Below are 23,434 nucleotides of genomic sequence, written 5' to 3'. Positions count from 1 at the left end.
AAGCCCTCTCTATACCCATCAGTGGTGGGCCGTAAGGGCCAGCAAGGCCTTCTCTGCTGGCCTAAACTTCATCAGAATATACATTTAATTTTGATATATTTTTTCCACAAATATGTATTAAATTATTCCCCATAGTCTATTCTCTTCATTTCATAGCTTTCCTCTTGGTTGCACTGCTTCCAGCCTCAGATCGAGATTTGGAGGGCTGGCCTTTATGTTAGAGCTTTTATCCAATCATATTTCAGCCATAATGTGTTGCCAGGGTCCAAGAAATCTGCCCTGAGGCCTTCAGAATCAACAGTGCGGCCTGTAGCTTAAAGTGAACAGAAACAAAACTGTGGCGTTAACCAATCAGATTTCGAGTAGGCGACACCGGGGCCAGCTAGCAGGCGTACGATAACGTCAGCACGTCCACATCTTTTGATTGGATACACACTATTGAGAGGCAGAGCTATGCAGAGCTAGCAAACTGAACTTGAACGAGCTAATTTGTGTATATTTCTACACGCTGTTTTTTTTCAACCCACAATGGCCGAAGGAGGAGAAGAGATCGATTTGGTCGCAGATATAATTACAACGCCATTTTCAAGATTAACTTTTCAAGAAAAGTTAGACATCGTGAGAAGAGAACGGCCAACCCCGATGCTAGCGAGCCTATCACAGCCGGGAAAAGGGTTTGTCCGCCACTTTCAAATCACTAACTACGAGCGGTACCCCCGGCTCACAGCCTCCGAGAGGCACTGCACATTGTACTGCTGGGAAGGCCTGCTATTTACAACTAAATGTTTCGGAAATATTAATATAACTCTGTTGTACTTGAGCACTGTACTGTACTAGGGTGATGCAACGCCCGGTTATACTGCGTTTCTGTCTAAATGTATAGTTTCTAGAGCCATGGCGTCATAATGATGGTATTAAGAGGGGGAATAATTCAGGTAGGACTGTGTAGGACATCACTGAAGGCCTAGCTGGGAAATGCACGGCCCGCCACTTATACCCATCAAGGTGATGTGCATTGCAATCTCCGTCTAATTGTGCAGGACTATACAACTGTTCCATGTGTTGAGGGGGCAAATTACATCTCTGTATTTCAACTATCAGACCCCAAATCATTCCTTTCCCTGCATTCAAGGTCGCCGTGTGAAAGTGCTATCATTGAATGAGGTTATTTCTCTCCTGTCCTCATTACTATGTAATTAGCTGCAGTGCTATTCAATTTCGCTCATTTCAGACTTTTCAGATCAATATCCCATAGGCTGCCCGCTAAATGGCTGTGCAGCTAGGAGGGCTTTTCTATTGCTGAATGGGAGGTATCAATCACTGGGCTAAAAGAGACGTTCAATGCTGTAGAAGTGATCGCCACACACACACACTTTAAGGTGCAATCCAAAACAGGCTTTGGAGGAAAAGTGGCAGTGGAGAGATGTGGGGAGTGTGATATTTCAAAGAGAATATTATGTTGGAGTGTCAGGTTTACGACATGGCTCTCGCTTCTTTTTGTCTTCCCTGTATCGACCGCTATTGAGGTAAAGACACAAATCTGGAAATCTTGACTTCATGGCTTGCAGAGACATTGCATATCACCTGCTAGAAAAAAAAGATCCTGAATGATCCTCTCTGTGTGGAGTCTGTATTCTCTTCCTTTGCATTCCCTTCTTCTTGTGGATTTGTTTTAGTGCTTCAGCCTGCTAATCAACTTAACTGAAGACACGAAAATGGCCATAAGTGTTTTCTATATATCAAAAATGGACTGTATTTCCTTTAAAAAAGCAGCTTCAGGAAATGAAAGAATGACAGTTGCATAATCATGCGGTTAACGCTGAATGCATTTATGTGTGTGTGAGCGAGGTCAATAGGCCAACTCATTGTTAGCCGACACAGCCCCACATAAGAGCATTTAGCTTTGTGATGGCACTGGATGAGATATAAGCAGATTCAAAGGCTGGATCGATGTCCTCCCATTCAACCGAACATACCGAGTGGGAGCCAGGCAATCAGAGGCCCACACTATCTTCATCTCTGATAGTAATTAGATGTGGCACCAACTGCAAGGCTAATTTAGGGCTGGTTATTAATGTCTATAATAGACAGTCAGAGGACAATGGATCATGGACGTGGCAGTTGGAGAATTGATTTCAACATGTGGGACGAGTTTGTTTTGGGAGGGGATGTGGTTAGAGATTTTGTTGTGTTGCAATTACTGTGAAACTCGTCTGTTGAAAAGGGTGGAATTACGAAATGAGGAAAAAGTAGTTGCATTAATAAGTTACAATGTGCTGTGGGCTATTCTAGTAGTTTTCTAATGGACTATTTTGTATTACATGTGGGAAAATGTGCTGTTGTTAAAGTACCAACCAGATTATCTGACGCACGCGTCAGTGTCGGACCTCATTGTCTAATGTTTTATTCTGCTGAACTATTTTAAATGGATCTTTCAATGCAGGGACAGATTCAGGCTGTACAGCAATTGCAATATCACTGTTTAGAGTGCATTATCTCCAAACCTTTTTAGGAACATTGAAAAATAGCTTTGATTTTTACTCAGTTTTGACCGTTTTAATAACATAAGATTTAAAAAAAAAATCCCAACCCAGGTTATTAATTCTTACATTTTAATTCTTCAAGTTTAAACATGAAAATCACACAAAATAGCCAGCTTTCACCTGGGATTACCAGAATTAACAGAAATGTAAGTAAGTAGATGAGACTGTATTTTTAGATCAAAGCAGCTGCTAAAAGCTGAAAATATCCTCTGTTGGAGTGAAAGCGGAGGATCATCAAAGTGAATAAAACTTTTGATTCATAAGGACAAAAGTGTTCCATTTCAGAAAGACGAGACAAAACCTTAATGAGAACACATTGGAGTGATGCCTGCTGCGTTTAATACTGGGGTATCGTCTTGGGACCACACGGAGTAGCATGACATCAGTCTGAAAGATTCATTCACAGAATGACAACAAACATCATCCGCCAGCAGGCAGTGACACAAAAAGGACCGGCAGCTATTTAGCTATTTATACAGAAAAATAAATACCAGCAATGTGAGGAGGTCTCATTCAATAACAAACCAGCTCTTAACAATATGGCACTCAAAGTCTGAATTCATCTCTCCACAGGCACAAAGCAAGAGAAACATTTCCTCTGTCTGGAATTTCAACACTTCATGTTTCCTAAATAAATGATAACTTGGCGTGCTACATTTAAAAAATAAAATTAAATAAAAAATCCTCAGCAACAGAGAAGTCTGGCTGGAGAATAGAGCCATGCAGGATAAAAACGGCAAAATACAACTTGCATCTAAGAAGATTCTCAGGGAAATAATATAAGATTTAAACACTGCTGTCAAATTAAAAGCTTCATTACTCCAATTGTGGAATTATAATTTTTGATTTATTTTCACTGACAGTCTCAAAGCTGAGAACAAAACCTGATAGAGACATCAGTGGGAAGTTAGCCAGGCTCCTGCTCTCAACCGTCAACATACAGTCTTGGGAAGAATGAGATCTTTATCTGACAGCAGCATTACACTGTGTGTGTGCTACATTCACAGTACTGCAAGAGGGTAGATCATATATCAGTGCACTGGTACAAGACAGTACTGTATACTGACAACAACACCACAGCAATAACACTAGGACGGTTACTGATATTCAGGTAAACATAACAAAAATATCACATTGATCAAAGTCCATCCTAATTATAACTGTCCACACAGCTGTTTCTGTTCTTGGCAAAATATTTGCTTTTGTCATCATGCTTCAGACGGGCACCACAAATCAACAACATTTTATCTGACATCAAAATTGGTCCTATTATTTGTCCATTGAAATGTATTTCAATAGAGAGCTTCTCAGACAAAGAAGACAGTAGCTTTGTCTGGGTGGCAGCTTTACATTCTTGGCAATCACGGCACCTCTTTTATGTTTTACAGACAAAACGTAGAGAGCCATTCCAATTTGCAGCAAAGTGTGCTAAAATGATAAACTCCACTGACTTTAACATTCCACGAAGAAAATACAATTTTAAGGATGTTTTTTTTTTTATATATACTAAGTTTTACAGTAACACTTGTGGCCAAATACAGAATCAAAATGCAGAAATTGTACATTGACATCATACAAAGACGTTCCATTCACATTGGTCTTTACATTCGTGTGAGTTAAGTGGAGTTGCTGTTGCACCGTGTGTCCACTGTGTGGCAGCATGTAGGTATCCTGGCTTGTGTTCAGTGCAATTTCTCATCAGTGTTGAGGGTCGTGAAACTGACATACTGTAGCACATTCTGTGTCTGGCTCCCGACAGTCGCTGATTTGGCTTCTTGCACTCCAACCGTAGGAGGGATTCTAAAATAGAGAGCAGGAGACTAGCATGTTCAAAAATCACACTTTAGTTCAAGGCTACAAGGATTGTGATGCAATGAATGATACATCCAGTAGTACAGGATAACATGCAGAAGGAATGCAGTTCAACATAAAAACACATCAGCACGGTGTTAAAAGTGTCCTGGGCTGGATCACCAAACTCCAAACCTCCAGGCGGCCCCACATTCACTGTGTCAGTTGGTTTGCAGGAATCAGATTAAGAATACTTAAATAAGTTTAAATGATGAAGGGCCTTAAGATGGCGATTATTATCTTATGTGCCTGTGTCAAAATATAGGACCTTTTTATTATTTCAGTTTGTGCTTAATCCATCGGCCACAAACTAGTTGCAAATGATTGCCCCTACTGATCGAGCCATGTTCTCTTGCATTGTTTAGTTGGACTTTAGTTAATTTATGTATTGGCCTTAATACTAAAGATAATGCATCTTTATTTTTAAGGCCAATGACAAATTGATGACAAGGAAGCAGAACATTTTTCTAAGGTTTATTTTTTCCCGTTCTTGTAAATAACTGATTAGTTTTACTCGCAGCTTTACTACAGGCCTGGAAGAAAATACAAAATTGCTCTTTTGTTGAACTGCTCTCAACTCAAATTCATACGCAATCTGCGACGAGAGGGTTGTAAGTAGGCATTGCTGAGTTTTTAAAGGGCCACAAGCCAAATGGGTTGGAAGATGATGTGACCTGCACAGCTACACTGTTCTCTTAAAATTGGACTTTCCAAATAAACAGATAAATAAATAGACATTTTGGGAAATACACTTATTTGCTTTCTTGCCAAGAGTTACCGCTCTCATGTCTGTTGCTACATATGAAGATGGGGTCAGTTAGCTTAGCATAAAGATGGGGAAACAGCTGGCCTGGCTCTGTACAAAGGTAAGAAAATATTCTTAACAGAAACCCCAAACCCCTGATGTAGGAAAGGAAAGAACACAGTAGAAGAGAAAGGAGATTGTGTGAATATTATATTTCTTCAGTGGGTTTTATTTTTTATCTTATAATATCTATTCAAATGTTTATCTTATTGTTTCAAGTGTGTTTTATTTTTACTTAAATAAGGCATTTCATCCCTTTTTTCCTCAAATAACATTTATTATTTATTATCGTTATTATTTAATGCTAGGCAATCAAAAAGCAGATGTTCATAAAATGTGACTCCTCTATTCGCTGCTTCTCTAAGAGCTATGTATACCGGATTTTAAGGTTACGCTGACTCCATGATGCATATCAACTACACACAATACACAAATACTTTTCACACTCAGCACAACAAAAACAGATATCACAATCGATGCAGTGAATAGTTTGAGAAAAGGACGACTTTTCTTTAGCATCCAAAGTGAACATCTCTCTCACCTGGTTATAGGTGGACATCAAACACCCCTTCCTCCACTGTCTCTATATCCTCTTCAGCGATCACTGATGGAAACAGAGAAGGTGAGGAAATGAGGAATGGATTAGTCAATCAAACGGAAACGCAAAACTTTACCGTAAGCTAATGAAAATGTGTGGCCTTCTGTTTACTATGACAATTAATTTGTCTAACCCATTGATCCATCAGGTTTACACTGATACAAAACAAAGTCAGACAGGGCACCACTTGTGCTAATGTCTGATGAAAACACTCTATGGGTCACTAGCACTGCTGTAGTGGGTCGAGCACATTTCCATTGCAAATTACTCTGTTGTTTGAGAATATCTTCCAAATGTCAGCGCTCCATATGCCGTCCAAAAGATTCCTTTTAAGCAATACTTTTCTGAGAGGATGAGAAAACATTTTTTGGGAAAGAAAATTATGTTTTCCTGCCAGAGTTTTTGCACATTTTAGGATTGTGAGGGTGTTTTTTAAACCAAGAAAGCTAATGAGAGTATTTCATGCTGCATTAATGAGTCTTTAAGTTCAGGTGTGGGATGCTAAAATATAATTATTCATTTACAATCAAACAAAAAAACATGCAATATTCCATATATAGTGTATATAAAACATATTTTTCTGTTGATGTAACAGCCAAATCACCACTTACCTGTGTTCTGCAGGCTGAGTGGAGAGTTGGCAGGTGGAGGAAAGCTGTAGGATCTGGCCTGGAGGGCCGGCGGCGTCTCGTGGCTTATGCTCTTTGTCCTCTTCCGGCACTCGACAGCCAGGCGGCTTCGGCAGGCCTTGTGGCAATTCACCCCGCAGGCTGCCGCAGGAGTGTTCATGTGGCGGGAGAAGGAGGGCGGTAAAGAGAGGTGACGGGAGAGGAGGAGCGGACGGTGGGGTCGGAGGAGAGGGAGGGAGAGTCGCCGAGAGAGGAGGCGAGATTTGGAAAAGAAAGGGAGAGTCCAGGAGCGAGGGGAAGATGGGGAGTGGGGTGGAGAGAGAGGGAAAGGGTCAGACAGAGGAACGGGTGCAAACAGAAACATTGGGGCGAACGGAAGAGCTAGTGGTGACAGGAAAGAGCGTCTACACGGCATGCAGGTACACGAACACTGACACGCGCACGCACTGAGGCCAACTGTGCCTGACAACAACTCTGTCAACCAGGGGGAGTCTAAGAGGAGAGGGGCGATGGCTCATTAAACAAGGCATCCCGAAAACATGTGAGTCAAAGAACCTGAACAGACACACACACACACACACACACACACACACACACACACACACACACACACACACACACACATTGCAGTGTAGTTTTGTCACAGTGACCAAAAGTCCCCTTTCTCCTTGACACCACTGCAAAAGATTTTCCTCGACATTAAACTTTTAGAAACGTTCAACATGGATGTTTTAAAATCTCATGTCACCCGCCACGTCTCGACAGTATAATAGGCTGGTTAAAAAGATGACATTCTTTTTCTCTTTGGGTCGGGAAGTGTATTAACCTCTTCACTCATGATTAACAGTCTACCTTGAACTGCAGAGGCAGAGGCAATTGAAAACCTCTTTTCAAAAGTGTACTGTACTGTTTTCTCTTGGATTGTTGCTCTGACTTTGCATTGGCAGCCACCTACTCAGTGGCCACATAACACCAACCAAAGCTGGAATAATCCTCAAAATATTTTAGGCTGACAGTAACAGTTTGATATTTTGGGAAATACACTTGTCTTCTTGCGGAGAGTTACACAAAAAACGATCGATACCACTGTCAATTAAATATGAAGCTACATCCAGCAGCTGGATAGCATAGCTTAGCATAAAGATTGGACACCGGGGGGGAACAGCTAGCCTGGCTCTGCACAGCAGTTTCATATTCAACAGACAAATATGAAAGTGGTATTGATCATCTCTCAGCACCGTAGTCGGTATCCTTAAATATTGAGCTTTTCCTTTAAATAGAGAGGATCAAAGAGTGATATCATATACTGTATAGATATAGATATAGATATATATCCTGGCATTGACAATGAAATGCTTCGCAAAAGTACACATACACACATTCAGAGGTTCTCAACACACTCCGCTCCTGCAATGCAAAGGGTGATTCATTTCAATTATGTCCCTGCCACTCTCTCTACCTCCCTGTGTACAGGCTAACAATGGTAATGGGGATGAATGGCTAGGGGGCTCTCTCACTGATTTCCTGTGGTCTCATTAATGCACTGGAACAAGCCAGAACACTCCCAGTCAGACTCTGAGACATGCACTCCTCCAGAGAGGAGAGGAGAGGAGACGGGAGAGTGTAGCGTTTGGGCATATGGCTGTGCGTACGTGCAAAGTGCTTGTTACATCCCTGCTATTTTCACTCCTTTTGTCACAACAGCAGCAGCCATGTAAGCATGTCTGTCTTTTAATAACTGAGTTCCTAGCACCAAGAAAGATCTAACATTAAAGATTGAAAAAAGACCCGCCTGATTTAGGTCTTAGTAATTAAGAAATTAGGCGGCGATAGAATAAAATCTAATTTAGTTTTCTCCTCCTAAACACAAGGCACAGGGTAAACACTTCTAGTAACAGATTACAAGACCTCAAAGACCCCAAGGAGCATTAATTACTCTAGTTGCTATGCAACTCAAATGTTTGACGGTAACTTGCAAGCTTTTTAATAAGCGTTCGTCAACCTGAGGTGAACCGCACTGAATGGGGAAGCAGTTAATGTTGAGAATAAGAGGGTTGGAAATTGAAATGCTTGTTTTTCAAGAGAAGAACAACGAGAATACATAACATACACACAAGGACTCTAATGCATATATGCACGTTTCTCAGGCTATTATTTAATTAGTACAGTAATACTTGACCTCATAAAGTGAGAAACAAATGCTTGTGCAAGCAAATAACTGCACAAAGGGAGCAGGGACACACGCAGACAGACAGCTCTTTGCTTTAAACAGCAATTAAAACTAATTTGTTGAACAATTGACACCACAATGAAATCCTGCCTGTAAATAATCCTCCCACTTGTACTTCTCCCATTCATAAAGCTGAGCTGTAATCAATCACTTCTCGAAAGACTCCAGCAGATGGAAACTTGCATTATTTGCATTTTAGATTTGGCATCGTTTGCAAAGTTCTTCTGCATGACATCTGGGTGGAAACATATGCAGTGTAAGTTATTTAGTGCATTAAACGTCTGCAGATTATCACGACTTAATCTTTAGCGTCAGCACACAGACCACCAGTGGCACATGAGGGCAGGAAAAGAAGATAGCTTTTTTGAGGTTTGTTGGAAGTTGCTTGTGTGTTTGCACATTTGTGAAATACACCAGCTTCTTCAAACACCTACTGGGAGCTATGAAAGAGGAAATACTAGTGCTTTGTGTGTAGTGTGGTCTCCGCTGATGGGAGCTTATCTAGCTGTTAGTGGACATATATTTAAAGGGTGTGATTTATTTGCCATGGTTTCTGTGTTGTTGACATTTACTCAGCACTTCAACTGTGGATCTTTATCTACAGAGGGTGTGTGCGTGTGTGATGTTGGGGAATCGATGGCGTCAAAAAGAATTGTTAATTCTTTAAAGGTTTTCACCCTTCTGAGTGGAACACGCAAGTCAAATCTAAATGTATTGCTCTCTTACCTTTACACTTGTAGCCTTGCTTGTAGAAGCCCCATATCTGAAAGAAGATGGAGAGGGATGAAAGGGCAGTGATGTTGAGTGTTAATTAGGATGTGTTTTCATTCTCATGAGTGCAAGAGGAATGTTAAAATCCTCAGGGTGGAGCAGCGAGATTTGAGCCGGCAAAAGCCGTGTGAGAATCAGCAAGACTTCAAATGTACAAAGTAATGTGGTGAAGTGGGACTATCTCTACACTTTATCTCTTTACAACTTACATGTGTCTTTTTTGTCGGCTACCATTGAACGCACCACCAAGTTTCTAAGCTGTGGTGAAAAGTGAACTAAATGAATGAAAACCAATAACTGCCTGCAAGGAAATTCATCTTTTATACTTTTCGGAAGTGGTTGGCAGTAAAGAGAAAGTATGCACAATTAGCAGTTAATGGGCTAAAACATGTTAAAACACCCATATTGTTCACATCTTGATGCACCCCATTGACGGTAAGACACCAAGCGAAGGCTGGAGGGAAAAAAAGGCGAAGGGGCACAATGGTACAGAGAGAGCAGTAGGCTGAGAGAGACGGAGGGAAAGAAAGGGCGAGAGAGAGAGAGGAGGTTGGCGGGACAGAGGGGGTGGAGGGAGGACGAGATCAAGCGGGACACAGGGAGTGCACAGACGGGGGGGGGAACAATGACATGAAAGAGCCGAGCTGGAGATCACACACTGCACTGGCACATCTGAAGAGGCACAAAATATCCTGACCTCTTCACACACACCAACCTACATGCATGGAAACACACACACACACACCCATAGGTGCACATATACAAACAAAGACACAGTCGCAATGGGAAACCGTGAACACAGCCAGAGGCTTTACAACAAAGAGAAGGCAGTTATGAGCAAAACATCTAAACACAACTATCATCACAGCTCTGCCTACACTGACTGACCTTTACTGCCTGCGAGGACTGCAAAACACAATGCACTACAAAGCAGAGTTAAAAACACTCTGACTTGCTTCACTTCTTTGACGGTTTACTGTAAGCTTCTAGACAACGGTAGTATTAGTCGAGACGTGATTTAGCACTTAAATGGCAAATTGTGAATCTTATATTGATGGAAATGTGCAACTCTGACTGCCAACACATTTAATGTTAAATATATACTGTGAGAGGTATTTATGGCATCCTTTACAGATGTCTCATTATATTCTTACAAGCAATCAATCAGCATTCAAGTGAAGGAAAATGTTTTTTCTTCAAGTAAATAACTTGTGTGTTGCTTTTATAGCTACAATAACTTCTATCTATTCCTACCAGCCTTTTTAGAGTGCCAAGAATCACATGTCATTCTGTTCCTGCAGGCTGATAAACAGATACTGAGGAGAATTTCCTCTTAACATTTTTGGCATTCAGCTCCCACGCCCTTTTGTAAAGTGATTTAAAATATGTGAAACAGGTAAGGTTTGATAGCTTTCTCAAGACACTTTGAATCATCAAATATTAAGAGTATTAGGGAAACGCAAAATACGCAAAGTTTAAAGTGACAAAAATATAGTTCTGGTGATTCAATTTCGAAATCTGATGTAAGTTGTTTTCTCTAAATCGTGTCTATGACTTGTGAAAAGACATTCTGACAGGATACTCTTTCTAAATTCTAAATGGATCTGTAGATGTGATTCCCTAAAAGAGCAATACATATGCCATATTTTGTTTTATCATAGATGGCTATGTTCCCTAGTGAGATGATTTTCTAATAATCAATTTTTGAGTCGTGTTGAGAAACGCAACAAGACATTTTGACAACTGATTCTTGTTCTTCTGATTCTATGAAGCTAAAATATCTAAAGCCCAAATATACAAGTGCATCACTCTCTGCATCTCGTATAAAAGTGCTCTGAGCCTCCAGATAAAAACTGGTTGTACTCTCATGAGATGCAAAAACCTCACTCTGTGATGTGTCTCCTCGCTTTGTGAATTTAGTAAAACACATCTGTGTGCCATTAATTAGGATTTAAGACCAAAGGGGGCTGAAGGCAGAACAGCTTAAGATTGTGTCGATCCACGTGAGATACTGGAGGTGGGTGAACTCTGCCGTGTTTACAGAACCCCCGATTTGGCTTGTACAGCGTTTTTGAGACAAGTGCTGAAAAATGAGCTGCGGGAAAATATTGTTTTTGCACAGGAGCCAAGAGGAAAGCACAAAGCAGGCAGAAGAGGAAGTGGCTAGTGTATCTACCTCTGCCACACACACATATTCAAAGGAAGAAGCCCGCTGCCAGATTCCTTATCTTTCCTCTCATGATGGTTTGAAAATGCTAGAGCTTCCCCTGGAGAATGTGCATGTCTAAATGTATGCTGTGCTCTTTTGAGTATTAATGAAAGTCCATACATATGGCATACTTCTCTTTTGAGCTTCTCTCGAGCTTCTCTCTACATGCAGTATACACAAATGAATAGGTTGTCGTCTCAGTGTCTGCAGTTCAATATTAGGGCTGTGTTCCTGTTCTCATTACAGATGAGGGCTGACTGTCTAAATAACAGAGAGCTCCTTGGGGGACTTTAGGGGAATGTTAAGGGCCAGAGGACACACACACACACACACAGATGTAACACTGCCACAGAGGTGGGTTATCATCTCTCCCAATTAACTTCCTCCCAGGTTTCCCAGAATGCAACTTCAGCAGCATGTGGCTGTAGCTCACAGTAATTGGCATGCCCTGACCTGACAGGGGGAAGCTCTGAGAGATGAGGCTATCACACGCTGTCAGTGATTGCCGAGACAAATAATGAAGTGCAGCTAGTCTATGTGGCTGTGGAGTAGCAGTGTGAGCACAGCTCACCTTTGGCCTTTTTTAACAAATTATAACACGTGCCATTGATTGGGTCAGGGAAGAAATCGATGCTTTTGAAAACGTATAAGTGAACAGATCAATATTTGTTTAAAACCTCTATAGGAGCTTGAATCAGTTAAAAATCATACAGCTAATTCTGTATTTAATATTATTTTAAGTATTTCCCATATAGGAGTGAGGTAATACACGGGATTAAAACGTAATTACAAGTGAGTGGTAGGTGTTTACTCACAAAGCCGGCGCAGTGCTCGCAGAACGTGGGCTTGACGTAGGTGCTCTCAGTAAAAGTGTGGATGAAACCCATCTTGCAGTTAAGCAGAGAGCTGGCTTTCATAAAGTAGTCTATCATCTCTTCTCTGCTGATCTTCCCGTCTCTGTGAGACAAAACAAAGAGAGAGGTGAGGTTGGGACAGTTTGTAAACTGGCATGCATTTGTTTTACAATGAATGAATAAACATGCAAATTCTCACTGGTTCTTGTCCAGTTCTCCAAACTTGCTGAGGTACGGGAAGTTGTTCCTGATCGCTTCAAATTCATCCCTTGAGATGTGGCCGTCGCCGTCTGAGTCGAAGTTCTTGAATACTGACTGTGAACAAGAAGGTTGTGAAAGATAGTTTCAGTGTGAATCACAGAAGCCATGCGTTATAGAAATCGACCCAATTTAAATATATTCTCAACCATAGACTATAAGAAATTGACATAGCCATCGCATTTTGGAGCCAGAAGTGACCATATTTGGACGATATGGAAGACGCCTTCATCTTGATTGACAGGTACCCAAGGTAGCGACTTGTCAATCACAAGGTAGCCACACCCTAAAGCAGGGGTATGCAACCTGCGGCTCAGAAGCCACATGCGGCTCTTTAACCTCTCTGTAGTGGCTCCCTGTAGCTTTGACAAAAAAACAAAACATTGAACTAAATATAAATTTCTTATGTATTTTGTGTTGCTCAGTGGAAAATCTTTCAAAGGGAACACCTCTTATCATGGAGTTTGAGCTGATATCGGGACACTGAAATATTTTTCATAATATATTTTTTAATATTTTAATATTTTTTTAAGATCTTGAGTTTCAGACCCCCGTCTGACTATGCCATGGAAATAGAGTTTAATTCCGCGTGGACAGATCTGTCAGGCTGTTGTGAATTGTTTAAAAGCAAAATAAATGATCACCACCTCCATTTGAATGAAAACACACTCAAACGCACATAATTAAATACAAACTGCCCTATTATTTTATGTTTACTCTTTCTAAGCTATTAGGCTGCAGCTATACGTTTTCTTTTGTTTTCAAAGTCGGCTACTTTTGATTTCATTTTTTTATTGTATTCTTTATTGTTTTGTGTATTTTTATATTATATTCATTAAATTGTTATTTGATTCAACAATTATGGGGAGGACTCAAACAGACCTGCATAGTGCTGTGTTTTTCAAAGTATGCCTAAACATGTATTTTTACCTTCTCTTTTAAAGAGTTTGGTGTTTTCCTTTGTTAAAACAGGTAAAAATAGCAATACCATCTCAATAGTTTATTTTATTGTCATTCTGTCATTTCATAATGCAACACATATAGTATAACTATACATAACACTTATAAACTGTGTTATTTAATATGTTTTGTGGCTCCAGGCAAATATTATTTGGTGGAAGAGGGGGCCAAATGGCTCTTTTGATAGTCAAGGTTGCCGACCCCTGCCCTAAAGCATACCCTGCATTATTGTCTATTATATTCTAAATGGTACCATAAATTACTAAAATCATGCTGTGTTGAAGACTTGAAACTAGCGATTGAGACATAAACTCATTAGGAAAATGTTTATTGACATAATGAATCAAGAGAGTTAGAGTCATTTTCTCAGAGACATTCTGTTCAATCTGAATAATGTTTGCCTTTAGAAAGAATGCAGGTTTAAGGCTTTTCTGCATTGGCTTCCCTTTTCAGACAGGAAGGTTGCAACCTCTTCTTTTATACAGTCTATGTTCTCAGCCCACAGGGAAATATATATATTTTCAATTCCAGGAAAAAATAAATGGAGTTAGAGGGTTTTCTGATGATATGGTAAAAGATTATTAGCCATTTGGACAAAGAGCCGAGAGCACTACGCAGTTATCATGTCAAGATGGTGGTGGAGAGGATAACAACAGATCATCCATCCTTAGCCTTTCACTGTCCCTCAGGTTACAATCGGCACTGGGAGAGTGGAACGTGTAAGGGCTGACAAACTCACCTCTACCATCTTCTCTATGTGTTTCTTGATGATAGTCGGGTCGGCGTTGGGCTTTACCGACACAGACCACTCGTCGATCATGGTGGACTTGGGTTCAGGTGCGGGGGTGGGGCTGGAGCTCTGCTACAAACAATGAGAAACCAAAAGACAGCGAGGTCAGTATCAGCCCAGGGAAGCAGAAGCTGCCATTTTACGAAGAAAATAAAAGACAGCTGCAGTACAGAGCAGAAGTCAAGGGTACAGTGAATCAAAAATGTCATAACACAAGAAAAAGAAAACAATTATAATATGCATCTGTGACCATCCATCATATCCAGACAGGAGTGTGGTAAATATGGGATATTTGAGATCAGTGTGCTGCTCACCGCTGGCTTGCGAGGTTCTCTCTGTAGAGACATCTGGTAGATCTCCTCCTCAGTGTGGTACTGGTCTAGAGACACCTGCACAGAACAGAACATGGGCAGCCAGTGTGACCATTGTCTCCATACATTTCTGTCAAGAACTGATTTTCTTGTGGGTTCAGCCTCCACTTCTAAGGATTCTTTGTCAACGTATGTTTTGTTTGGTATCCATGAAGAGAGTTTTTGGAACTGCTGTGGAATGTTTCAACAAGACTATAAACGCCTCTCTTCATTCCCAGCGTTCATCTCCACCACAAAATGTATACATTCCAGCACAGATTCCAGGAAAAAAGCAGCATTTTAGAGGCGTAGTCCATCTGCACACATCAGTGAAATAGTAACCAAGTGACCAAATAAGGCTGTTGTGTACCTTCACTGAAACTGCACACTTCTGTTTCCACAGTTTTTCTTTCTGGTATTTAACATGAATGCCTTCTCACACACTGGCCTGTTCTTTATAGGAATTGCTAAGTGCATTCATCTTTTATATTAACACAGCTGCTATGGCAACAGGTGAGAGCGGCCTCTGTTTTTTGCTCCAGCTAACATGTTGCATGCATGGTATCATGCACTGTATTCATTGTTGGCCTCAAATTCTTTTCTTTTCGTCAGAGCTATGTTCTTACCCTAATTGTGTTTCCTGGGTTTTATTGAGTTGAAGCAGTAACTGCAGAAGGAACAAAAGGCTTTTCTTCTTGTTTGGCCTTCTGATTTAGTTGAGTTTACAGTATGTTAGGGAGAAGGTTACATCTGAGCAGTGGTGGGCCGTAAGGGCCAGCAAGGCCTTCTCTGCTGGACGAAACATCATCAGAATATAAATGTAATTTTGATATATATTTTCCATAAATATGTATTATATTATTCCCCACAGTCTATTCTCTTCATTTCATAGCTTTCCTCTTGGTTGCGCTGCTTCCAGCCTCAGATCGAGATTTGGAGGGCTGGCCTTTATGTTAGAGCTTTTATCCAATCATATTTCAGCCATAATGTGTTGCCATTGTCCAAGAAATCTGCCCTGAGGCCTTCAGAATCAACAGTGCGGGCGCCTGTCACTTAAAGTGAACGGAGACAAAACTGTGGCGTTAACCAATCAGATTTCGAGTTGGCGACACCGGGGCCAGCTAGCAGGCGTACGATAACATCAGCACGTCTGCGTCTTTTGATTGGATACACACTATTGAGAGGCAGAGCTATGCAGAGCTAGCAAACTGAACTTGAATGAGCTAATCTGTGTAGATTTCTACAAGTTGTTTTTTTTTCAACCCACAATGGCCGAAGGAGGAGAAGAGATCGATTTGGTCGCAGATATAATTACGCCATTTTCAAGACGAACTTTTCAAGAAAAGATAGACATCGCGAGAAGAGAACGGCCAACACCGACACTAGCGAGCCTATCACAGCCGGGAAAAGGGTTTGTTTCAAATCACTAACTACGAGCGGTACCCCCGGCTCACAGCCTCTGAGAGGCACTGCACATTGTACTGCTGGGAAGGCCTGCTATTTACAACTAAATGTTTCGAAAATATTAATATAACTCTGTTGTTAGGGTGATGCAACGCCCGGTTATACTGCGTTTCTGTCTCAATGTATAGTTTCTAGAGCGTCATAATGATGGTATTAAGAGGGGGAATAATTCAGGTAGGACTGTGTAGGACATCACTGAAGGCCTAGGTGGGAAATGCACGGCCCACCACTGTATCCAAGATGATTTATTACAATCTACTTAGTTTGAAAGGCTGATAAATATTACTAAAAAAGGAGGAAAGAAGTATTTTTATCTTGTGTGGTTTGCAGGTATGCCTGTGCAGAGATTATTTTGAAGGATTCATTGACTTTCTTTCCATCTCCTCGCTCTCCTCCCCTTGGATTCAAGATAGATAAACTCCGTTAAGCATTGGCAAAAGATAATTGAGTATTGACTCTGTTCGGCAAACCTCCCTGGTGCCCCTCAGCTCCAAATTCCTGTCAAGTTGTCTCCTTCATTTTCACAGAAATAAGGGTAAGTAGCTGCAATCTCACATGAACACCTGCAGCTAGATTGAGTGATTAATCTCTCGGGATTATTTGAATACAGAAAGTTTCTCAAATTCCTGAAACTCTTATCTGCATCTGCCAAAAAATACTCTCACACACTCGGGGGTTTAGTGTGAAGTGTTAAAACACCTCCCCAGCTTCCATGCTGAAATGTAGGCAGCAACAAACTTGAGACTAGCCTCACTCTGTGTTCTCAGTATAAGAGCGCTCACGAAATAGAAGAATATCCAGATTTGTTGTAGCTGTACAAGCTGTTTGCTCAAAACTCTCACTCAAAATATGAAATGGGTAATTTTCTTAATGATAGTGTCATGCATTTTTCTTTATCTTTTCCCACATCATTTCACATATGCTAAATGTATTTTATAGGGCAACAACGTCTTTTTTTCCGAGTGGAGGGTTTAAGTTCTTTCAGTTGGTGTTTGGTGATTGATATGAGGATATAACACAAAGTGTGACATAAGGAGAGCAAGAGAGCAATGTTTTGTCAGTCATGACAGAAAAATAGTCCGTGGAAGAAGTTGCAAAATGACTGTTCTGTACAATGTTTACACTTTAACTATTATCGGTACAATAGTACCGATGACACAATATAGTTATAGCTCTTATAATGAAATTGGCTTTTTCCTGCAAAAGGGTTGATATTTAAAAGTGTATGCTAATTCCACTGAGGTCCTCTTTTAGGTCATTTCAAAGCCAAAGCGCTCTGACAGAAAAAGCCCTTTAGTCTTTAATCGGGATACAGTTTCAGTGCAGGTTAACAATTTAAAGTTCATTAAAGAGATGCTGAAACTGGGGGGGGGTCATGACTCTTTGTCCAGGATAAAAGCATGACTCTAAAATTGAATTGGATAACAGTGTTACAGTTCAGTTAACTAAAGTTGTTGAAGTAAATGCATCGTTTAATCCAGGGGTTCCCAAACCTTTCAGCCCGCGACCCCCAAAATAATGGTGCCAGAGACAGGCGACCCCCACTATCCCCGGAGGTGACCGAAACATAAGAAAACGTGCGCACAGGACGCACGTACTAGGCGTATCCAAACACGAGCATAACGACAACACAAAAGAACAGAGCAGCCTGACCACCATGATATGATTTTACATATAACAATTTACTATAAGACAAAAGCAGAATACGTCAGTCAAATAAATCTCCATGTAACTTATGAGTGAACATTGTTGCTGACATGTGCAAACTTAATTTTGACACAATACTTTAATTTCCATATTAGCAGAAGAATATCTCAGTCAAAGTAATCGCCATAAACTGTAGCACTGAGTAAACATGTGAACATTGTTGCCGTGCAAATTTACATTTTGGGAATTACTATGTGTCAGCGTTAATCTCACCTAATGAGATGGGTGGGCACTATGTCCATTTCAACTCGCGCAGTCCAGCGATCAACTGTCCTTTTGAATGCGCGGATGTTATCATTCAGCAACATGATGCTTGTGTTTTCACCTTGCAATGACATGTTAAGTCCGTTCAGTCTGTCAAATATGCAAGAAAAATATGCTAGCCTTGTTAACCAGGGTCAGTCAGGTGGTCCGCGAGCTGGGACCCATGCTCCATCAGAAATAAGCACACCTCGTCCCGCAGTTCATACAGGCGACTGAGAACACTTCCCCGGGAAAGCCACCTGACTTCTGTGTGGTACAGCAGGCCCTGATGCTCCGATCCCAGTTCGTTGCAGAGAGTGGCGAACAGCCTGGTGTTGAGTGGACGTGATTTTATGTAGTTGACCATTTTTATCGCAGTCTCAAGAACACTTTTAAGCTCTGGATCGAGCGCTTTACTCGCAAGAGCTTCTCTGTGGATAATACAGTGCGTAACGTGGGGCGCCACTTGTAAGACTCTTGCTTTTAGTCCTTTATTTTCCCCCAGCATTGCTGCAGCACCGTATGTACACACACAGATGCACTGATCCCAAGACAGTCCCTCTTCTTTTAGTTTGTTGTCAAGTTTTGTGAACCTGTAAATTGTGAATTTGCACACTGACATGTGTGTGTGACGTCTGTGATGTCTACTGTGGTGCTGTAAAGTGACCTTTCACCTGCAAATGATACTGTCGTTAATCTGTCGTAATCACCTCAGGGGTCACATCGAGAGGATTCTGAAAATCATCTCTCGACCCCCGACGGTGTCTTGCGACCCCCCGGGTCCCACTTTGGGAACCCCTGCTTTAATCTTCTCTGTATCACTGAATTATGTTGTTTCTTTTGGGCACTTCACTGATTTTACACAAGAAGTTTAGTTTACTTGTCATTAGGAGTGCTACATAGCCTGTGGGGAAATCCTAATCTGGATGATGTCATACTTTTAAACCAAGACCATTTAGGACTATATCTGTTTTGGGGGAAAGAAATATGTACTGTTAAAGTTCATGCTTTGAATGCTTTGGTTACACATAATCTAAGGCCTTTTGTGTGTACACAGATTTTGTCCCCGTTGGCTACTATAGTCAATCTGACCACGAGCCAATCAAATCACAACAGAACCAAATTCTGTATCAGACGGCCTGTTTCACCAGCCAGAAAAACAAACTTGTTCGTCCTTCACAAAGTTCTCCTCCTACTTCACTGCTGTCGAGTGCTTTCGAATTCTGCACTTCCCAGTACAAGCTGTTCTTCGGAGGTACAGCTTCGATTCAAGCCAAACATCTTGGAACCTGCAAATATATATTCTGTCCACTTTGCACTCACCGTAAGCAGGTTGAGCAGGTCTGTGTTGGCATCGACGTGAGGCGGCGTGGTCTGGATCATCGCCAGTTCTTGAAGGATGGTGTACAGCTGTTGGGTCTTAGCCAGGTTGACCCGTGTTTTCTCTTTGTCAGCCCAGTCTGGCAGCGCCACGTGCACGGCAATCAGGTCTTTCAGGTGCACGCCAAGGATAGGGAACCGGAAACCCGAGCAGTCGGAGAAGCGCTTGCGGTATTGACTGTAGTTCCCACACGATGTCACCAGTTCAATGAGGTTATTAAAAACCTGCAGGATGGGTGAATGTAATTAATTTAAGGGAGGACATAATGTAAGGGGATGAGATAAGAGTTAGCAGGAAACACAAAGCCTGCCTCAAGAGAGATTTGTTAAGAAGAATCGGAAACAGTCTGGAAAAATTTGCCCCAGATGGACTTACATAACAGATGAGATTGTAACTCAACTTTCAAGTTATATGGCTCAAATTCATAATTCTAAAAAGCCACTGAGTAGGAGTAATGGGCACAGATAAGGAGCTTGGCAGCTCACACAGAGAAGATGCGGATTACTGAATCAAGATTTAATATCACTTGTCAGCTAAGTAAATCGACATGCAGTGAATTTGTGTGGCGATGATCAGTGACGGTTGGGAGGTTTGTAGCAGCTACTGCACCTTGTTGGTCTCTGCACTGATGTGGGTCTGTGTGTCTTTGAGACGAGAGATGGAGCTGTTACTGAGGCCGCCCACCACAGCCATCAGCGTGTTGAAGTTCTGCAACTGCAGTAGCTTCTGTCGACGAGAAGAAGGAAATATTACTGAGGGTGAAAGAGGAGACCGTAAATGAATGTGAAAGCCACTGCCAAGAAGGATCTTAAGGAGAGCGAAAGAGAGAAGGGGGGTACAGGTTAAAAACCTTTTACAGTATAAGTAGAGATGCAGTGTAAAAAATAAAAGAAAGTGAGAGACCCACATGCACATCACCAAATAACCTAGTCTGTGCATACCAAAATATTACTGAATGTTCTAACCTGTCTATGTCAAACTTAAGCTAACACTTTGTGAATGGCACTCCGCAGGGCTCCCTGCTGCCCTTCAGTCTGCGTGGCATCTCACAGAAAATCAATGGGGTCGCAGCTGTGTGGGAGGGCTGCCAGAGGGGATCATTTTTGATTCAGCTCAAACATCGAATGGAATCAATTGTCAAAGCAGTGTGGAAGGCAGCCCAGCATTCGCAGAGTGCATTTGGCTAAACTGCATGTGCATGTGACCGTTAGCAAGGCCGGAAAAAGGTTTCATTGCCAAGATGCCAGGGATTTCCACTGGGTGTAGCATAAATGCTGTGTGTTTGATAGCGCCGGGAGATGGATTCATCCTCTTGTCAACCAACTGTTATCACACAGCCGATTGGTGATGTGGCTATTTATTAAAAGCCAGAAGGCGCAGACACAAACACACTTATTACATTGTGAATTAAATTGGAATGGAGCTTTTTAATGAGCATAAAAGGGACAGTTTTTTTTCCATTTAAAATTATAATGCAAGTCTGTGCAGTTAGGACTAATGGACATGAGTCACGTAATGCAGTCCCAACAGGAAGCTGAAATGGGACACGACCAGTGCACCCTGAGGGAAGCTGTAGGAAATGTCAAGTATGTCGAGGCTACCTTCTGTGCTGCCTCTGAATACATTGGAAATTAGTTTGGACATTTGTGTCCCTGCGTGTGCTCGCACTGGGCTTCCATTTTAAATACCAAAGTTTGAGGCATTTCAAATTGGCAAAGAATTGACGATGGGAGTTCCAGCAGGGACGGTCTGTCTCTGATGCATCTGCCTAAATGTTCACCAATTCTGTATGAATGACACAGTCCGGGAGGACATATAGTCACAGAGTGGGAAACACTGATTATCATTAGGTGGACACACTACCCACTGTTTGAACTGTGACACTTATTATTATGAACATGTGATGTATGTACAGATTTGACTCGTCATTTTCAAACCATGCTAGTATCAAGACTCAGAGTCTGCATGCTTTGGTTGTTGTTGAACATACATTTGTTTGAACAATCATTTTCTATGTTATGCCATGTTAAATAAACCTAATTTAAGGTATTTAGAGAAAGAAGGAATGACTCCCACTATCCCTGCAAGAAAGCAGTTCGTTGTTAATGCAGTCAAACAGTAGCTCCAGCTCGAACAAGCCTGCTGGGGTTTCAGTCCAATCATATCGCGTCTCAAAGCCAATCGAGGACACTGCTCGACTATCAGACTACTTTTTGAGAGTAGGCAAACTAAAATGCAGAAGTTGTAAATGCCCTACAATGCTAACATGCTTATGTTTGTATTATAATATTTCACATGTTCACCACCATCAACATGTGTTCACGCTATATGCTATTAAGCATTAAACTTCTTATCTGAAGGATGCATCAAAGATGATTCTGAAAGCTGACAGTGGTGTCATTTATCCCACACATCAAGGCCAGTCAGAATCAGCATCTGTCTTCACCACTACATCATCAAAGCTTCACTAAAAACAATGGAAAAAGTGCTGTTCGACAACCAGGAGAGTGAAACGAGCAAAAGACAAGAGCTTTGCTGACATGTTGGAGTGATGGTGTATTAAAATGGATTTGCAAAAAACCTGCTGAGACCCCGCTAAATAAATTATGAGAGACAGAAGTTTGTTCAGCAGCTGAAGAGAAAGATAGATTGAAAATGACAATCAATCCATAAGTAGACTAGCAATAAGTGATGATGATGCATTCACATAGCACTGCAGGCTATTACGATGAAATGTCTTTCCTGCACTTTCAATGGTTGACTGAAGCACCCTGGCACAGCGGAGATGAGTGAATTGTCACATAGAGGGAGAGCTCAGCCCATTTCCAGACCAAATTATAACATCATACTGAAAGTATATCAACAGTGAAGCCTAGTACGTCATTTAAAAGGAAGTCTCTGTAGCTAAAGGACGACAGTCTCCAGACGTGGGCAGAGGACCATATAAGGCAGCATGGTGGAAACTTTGTTTGGGAATTGGTGTGGAGAGACTAGATCAAATTTAAGATTAGGATTAAAGACATTTTGACCAGATGACCATAGATGATTTCAGTCAATGAGCATAGAAATGGAGATGCATGGATAGATGGACAGATAAAGAAAAGTCTAACTTTCATTTAGGCTTATACACAAATGTTTACCAGGTCGGTGTGAAACAACAACAACTGTCCCCTAAAGAGGAGTGAGTGATTATTCAGTTAAGAGAAGGCTTGCAGGAAAAAGATTATTGGCCATGGCAGCACCATGGCTCCAGGCAGAGCAATGTCGGTCGGTCCTCCACACTTTTATTTTGAAATCTTTGGAATGAAATAACTTTTGGACCGATTCCCCTAAACTAAACTGCATGCAAAACTATTGGCATAGGAGTTAAGTGCAACTTAGCTAATTGTAGCACGCTAACACATCAAACTGAAATAGTGAACATACAAATATTACTTATAAATGTATTTTAATGTTACCCAACATATAGCACAGACTCCCTCCCTCCTTTTATTCCTCTCTGTACCTGATATTTTATATATATATATAGCTGGGAGTCATGCCACCTCCATATACTGTCCACTGATTCCTCTATTGTAGGATGAATCAGTGAAGTGTACACAGTGAATCATTGTATATTCTATTCTTTGCAGCAAAGAGCTCATTACAACCCCATAGGTCCATAAAAGCCTTTGGGTAATGCCAAAAATGCATCATTACCCAACCAAAACAAGACTTTCTTAAGTCCTGGAGATGCTTCCCCCTGACGGCAGCATTATGTTAAAGAGGTCTCAGTTGGCATCTTAACATGC

The 23,434-nt window shown here is 41.3% G+C and overlaps 1 protein-coding gene across 2 annotated transcripts in view; it reads right to left on the bottom strand.

Moving 5' to 3' along the window:
• Positions 1–2,598: 2,598 nt before the first annotated feature.
• Positions 2,599–23,434, bottom strand: part of LOC115023498 (RAS guanyl-releasing protein 2-like) — a 33,957-nt gene continuing 13,121 nt past the window's right edge. Inside the window, exons 8-17 of one of the 2 annotated variants that reach the window (XM_029454522.1) lie at positions 20,253–20,369; positions 19,586–19,867; positions 14,813–14,887; positions 14,448–14,567; positions 12,690–12,805; positions 12,452–12,593; positions 9,383–9,419; positions 6,409–6,567; positions 5,741–5,803; positions 2,599–4,343 (exon numbers count right to left, since the gene is read on the bottom strand). In XM_029454522.1, the coding sequence (XP_029310382.1) occupies positions 5,745–5,803; positions 6,409–6,567; positions 9,383–9,419; positions 12,452–12,593; positions 12,690–12,805; positions 14,448–14,567; positions 14,813–14,887; positions 19,586–19,867; positions 20,253–20,369 (1,107 nt within the window). In that variant the 3' untranslated portion in view covers positions 2,599–4,343; positions 5,741–5,744. Of the gene's footprint in view, positions 4,344–5,740; positions 5,804–6,408; positions 6,568–9,382; positions 9,420–12,451; positions 12,594–12,689; positions 12,806–14,447; positions 14,571–14,812; positions 14,888–19,585; positions 19,868–20,252; positions 20,370–23,434 lie in introns of both variants that reach the window. The other variant, XM_029454521.1, reaches the window with a different exon arrangement.

The sequence above is a fragment of the Cottoperca gobio genome, chromosome 18 (genome assembly GCF_900634415.1).
Source record: "Cottoperca gobio chromosome 18, fCotGob3.1, whole genome shotgun sequence".
NCBI classification, from domain to species: domain Eukaryota; kingdom Metazoa; phylum Chordata; class Actinopteri; order Perciformes; family Bovichtidae; genus Cottoperca; species Cottoperca gobio.
Note: the sequence above shows the minus strand (reverse complement) of the source record. Positions and strands in the feature narration are given on the sequence as shown.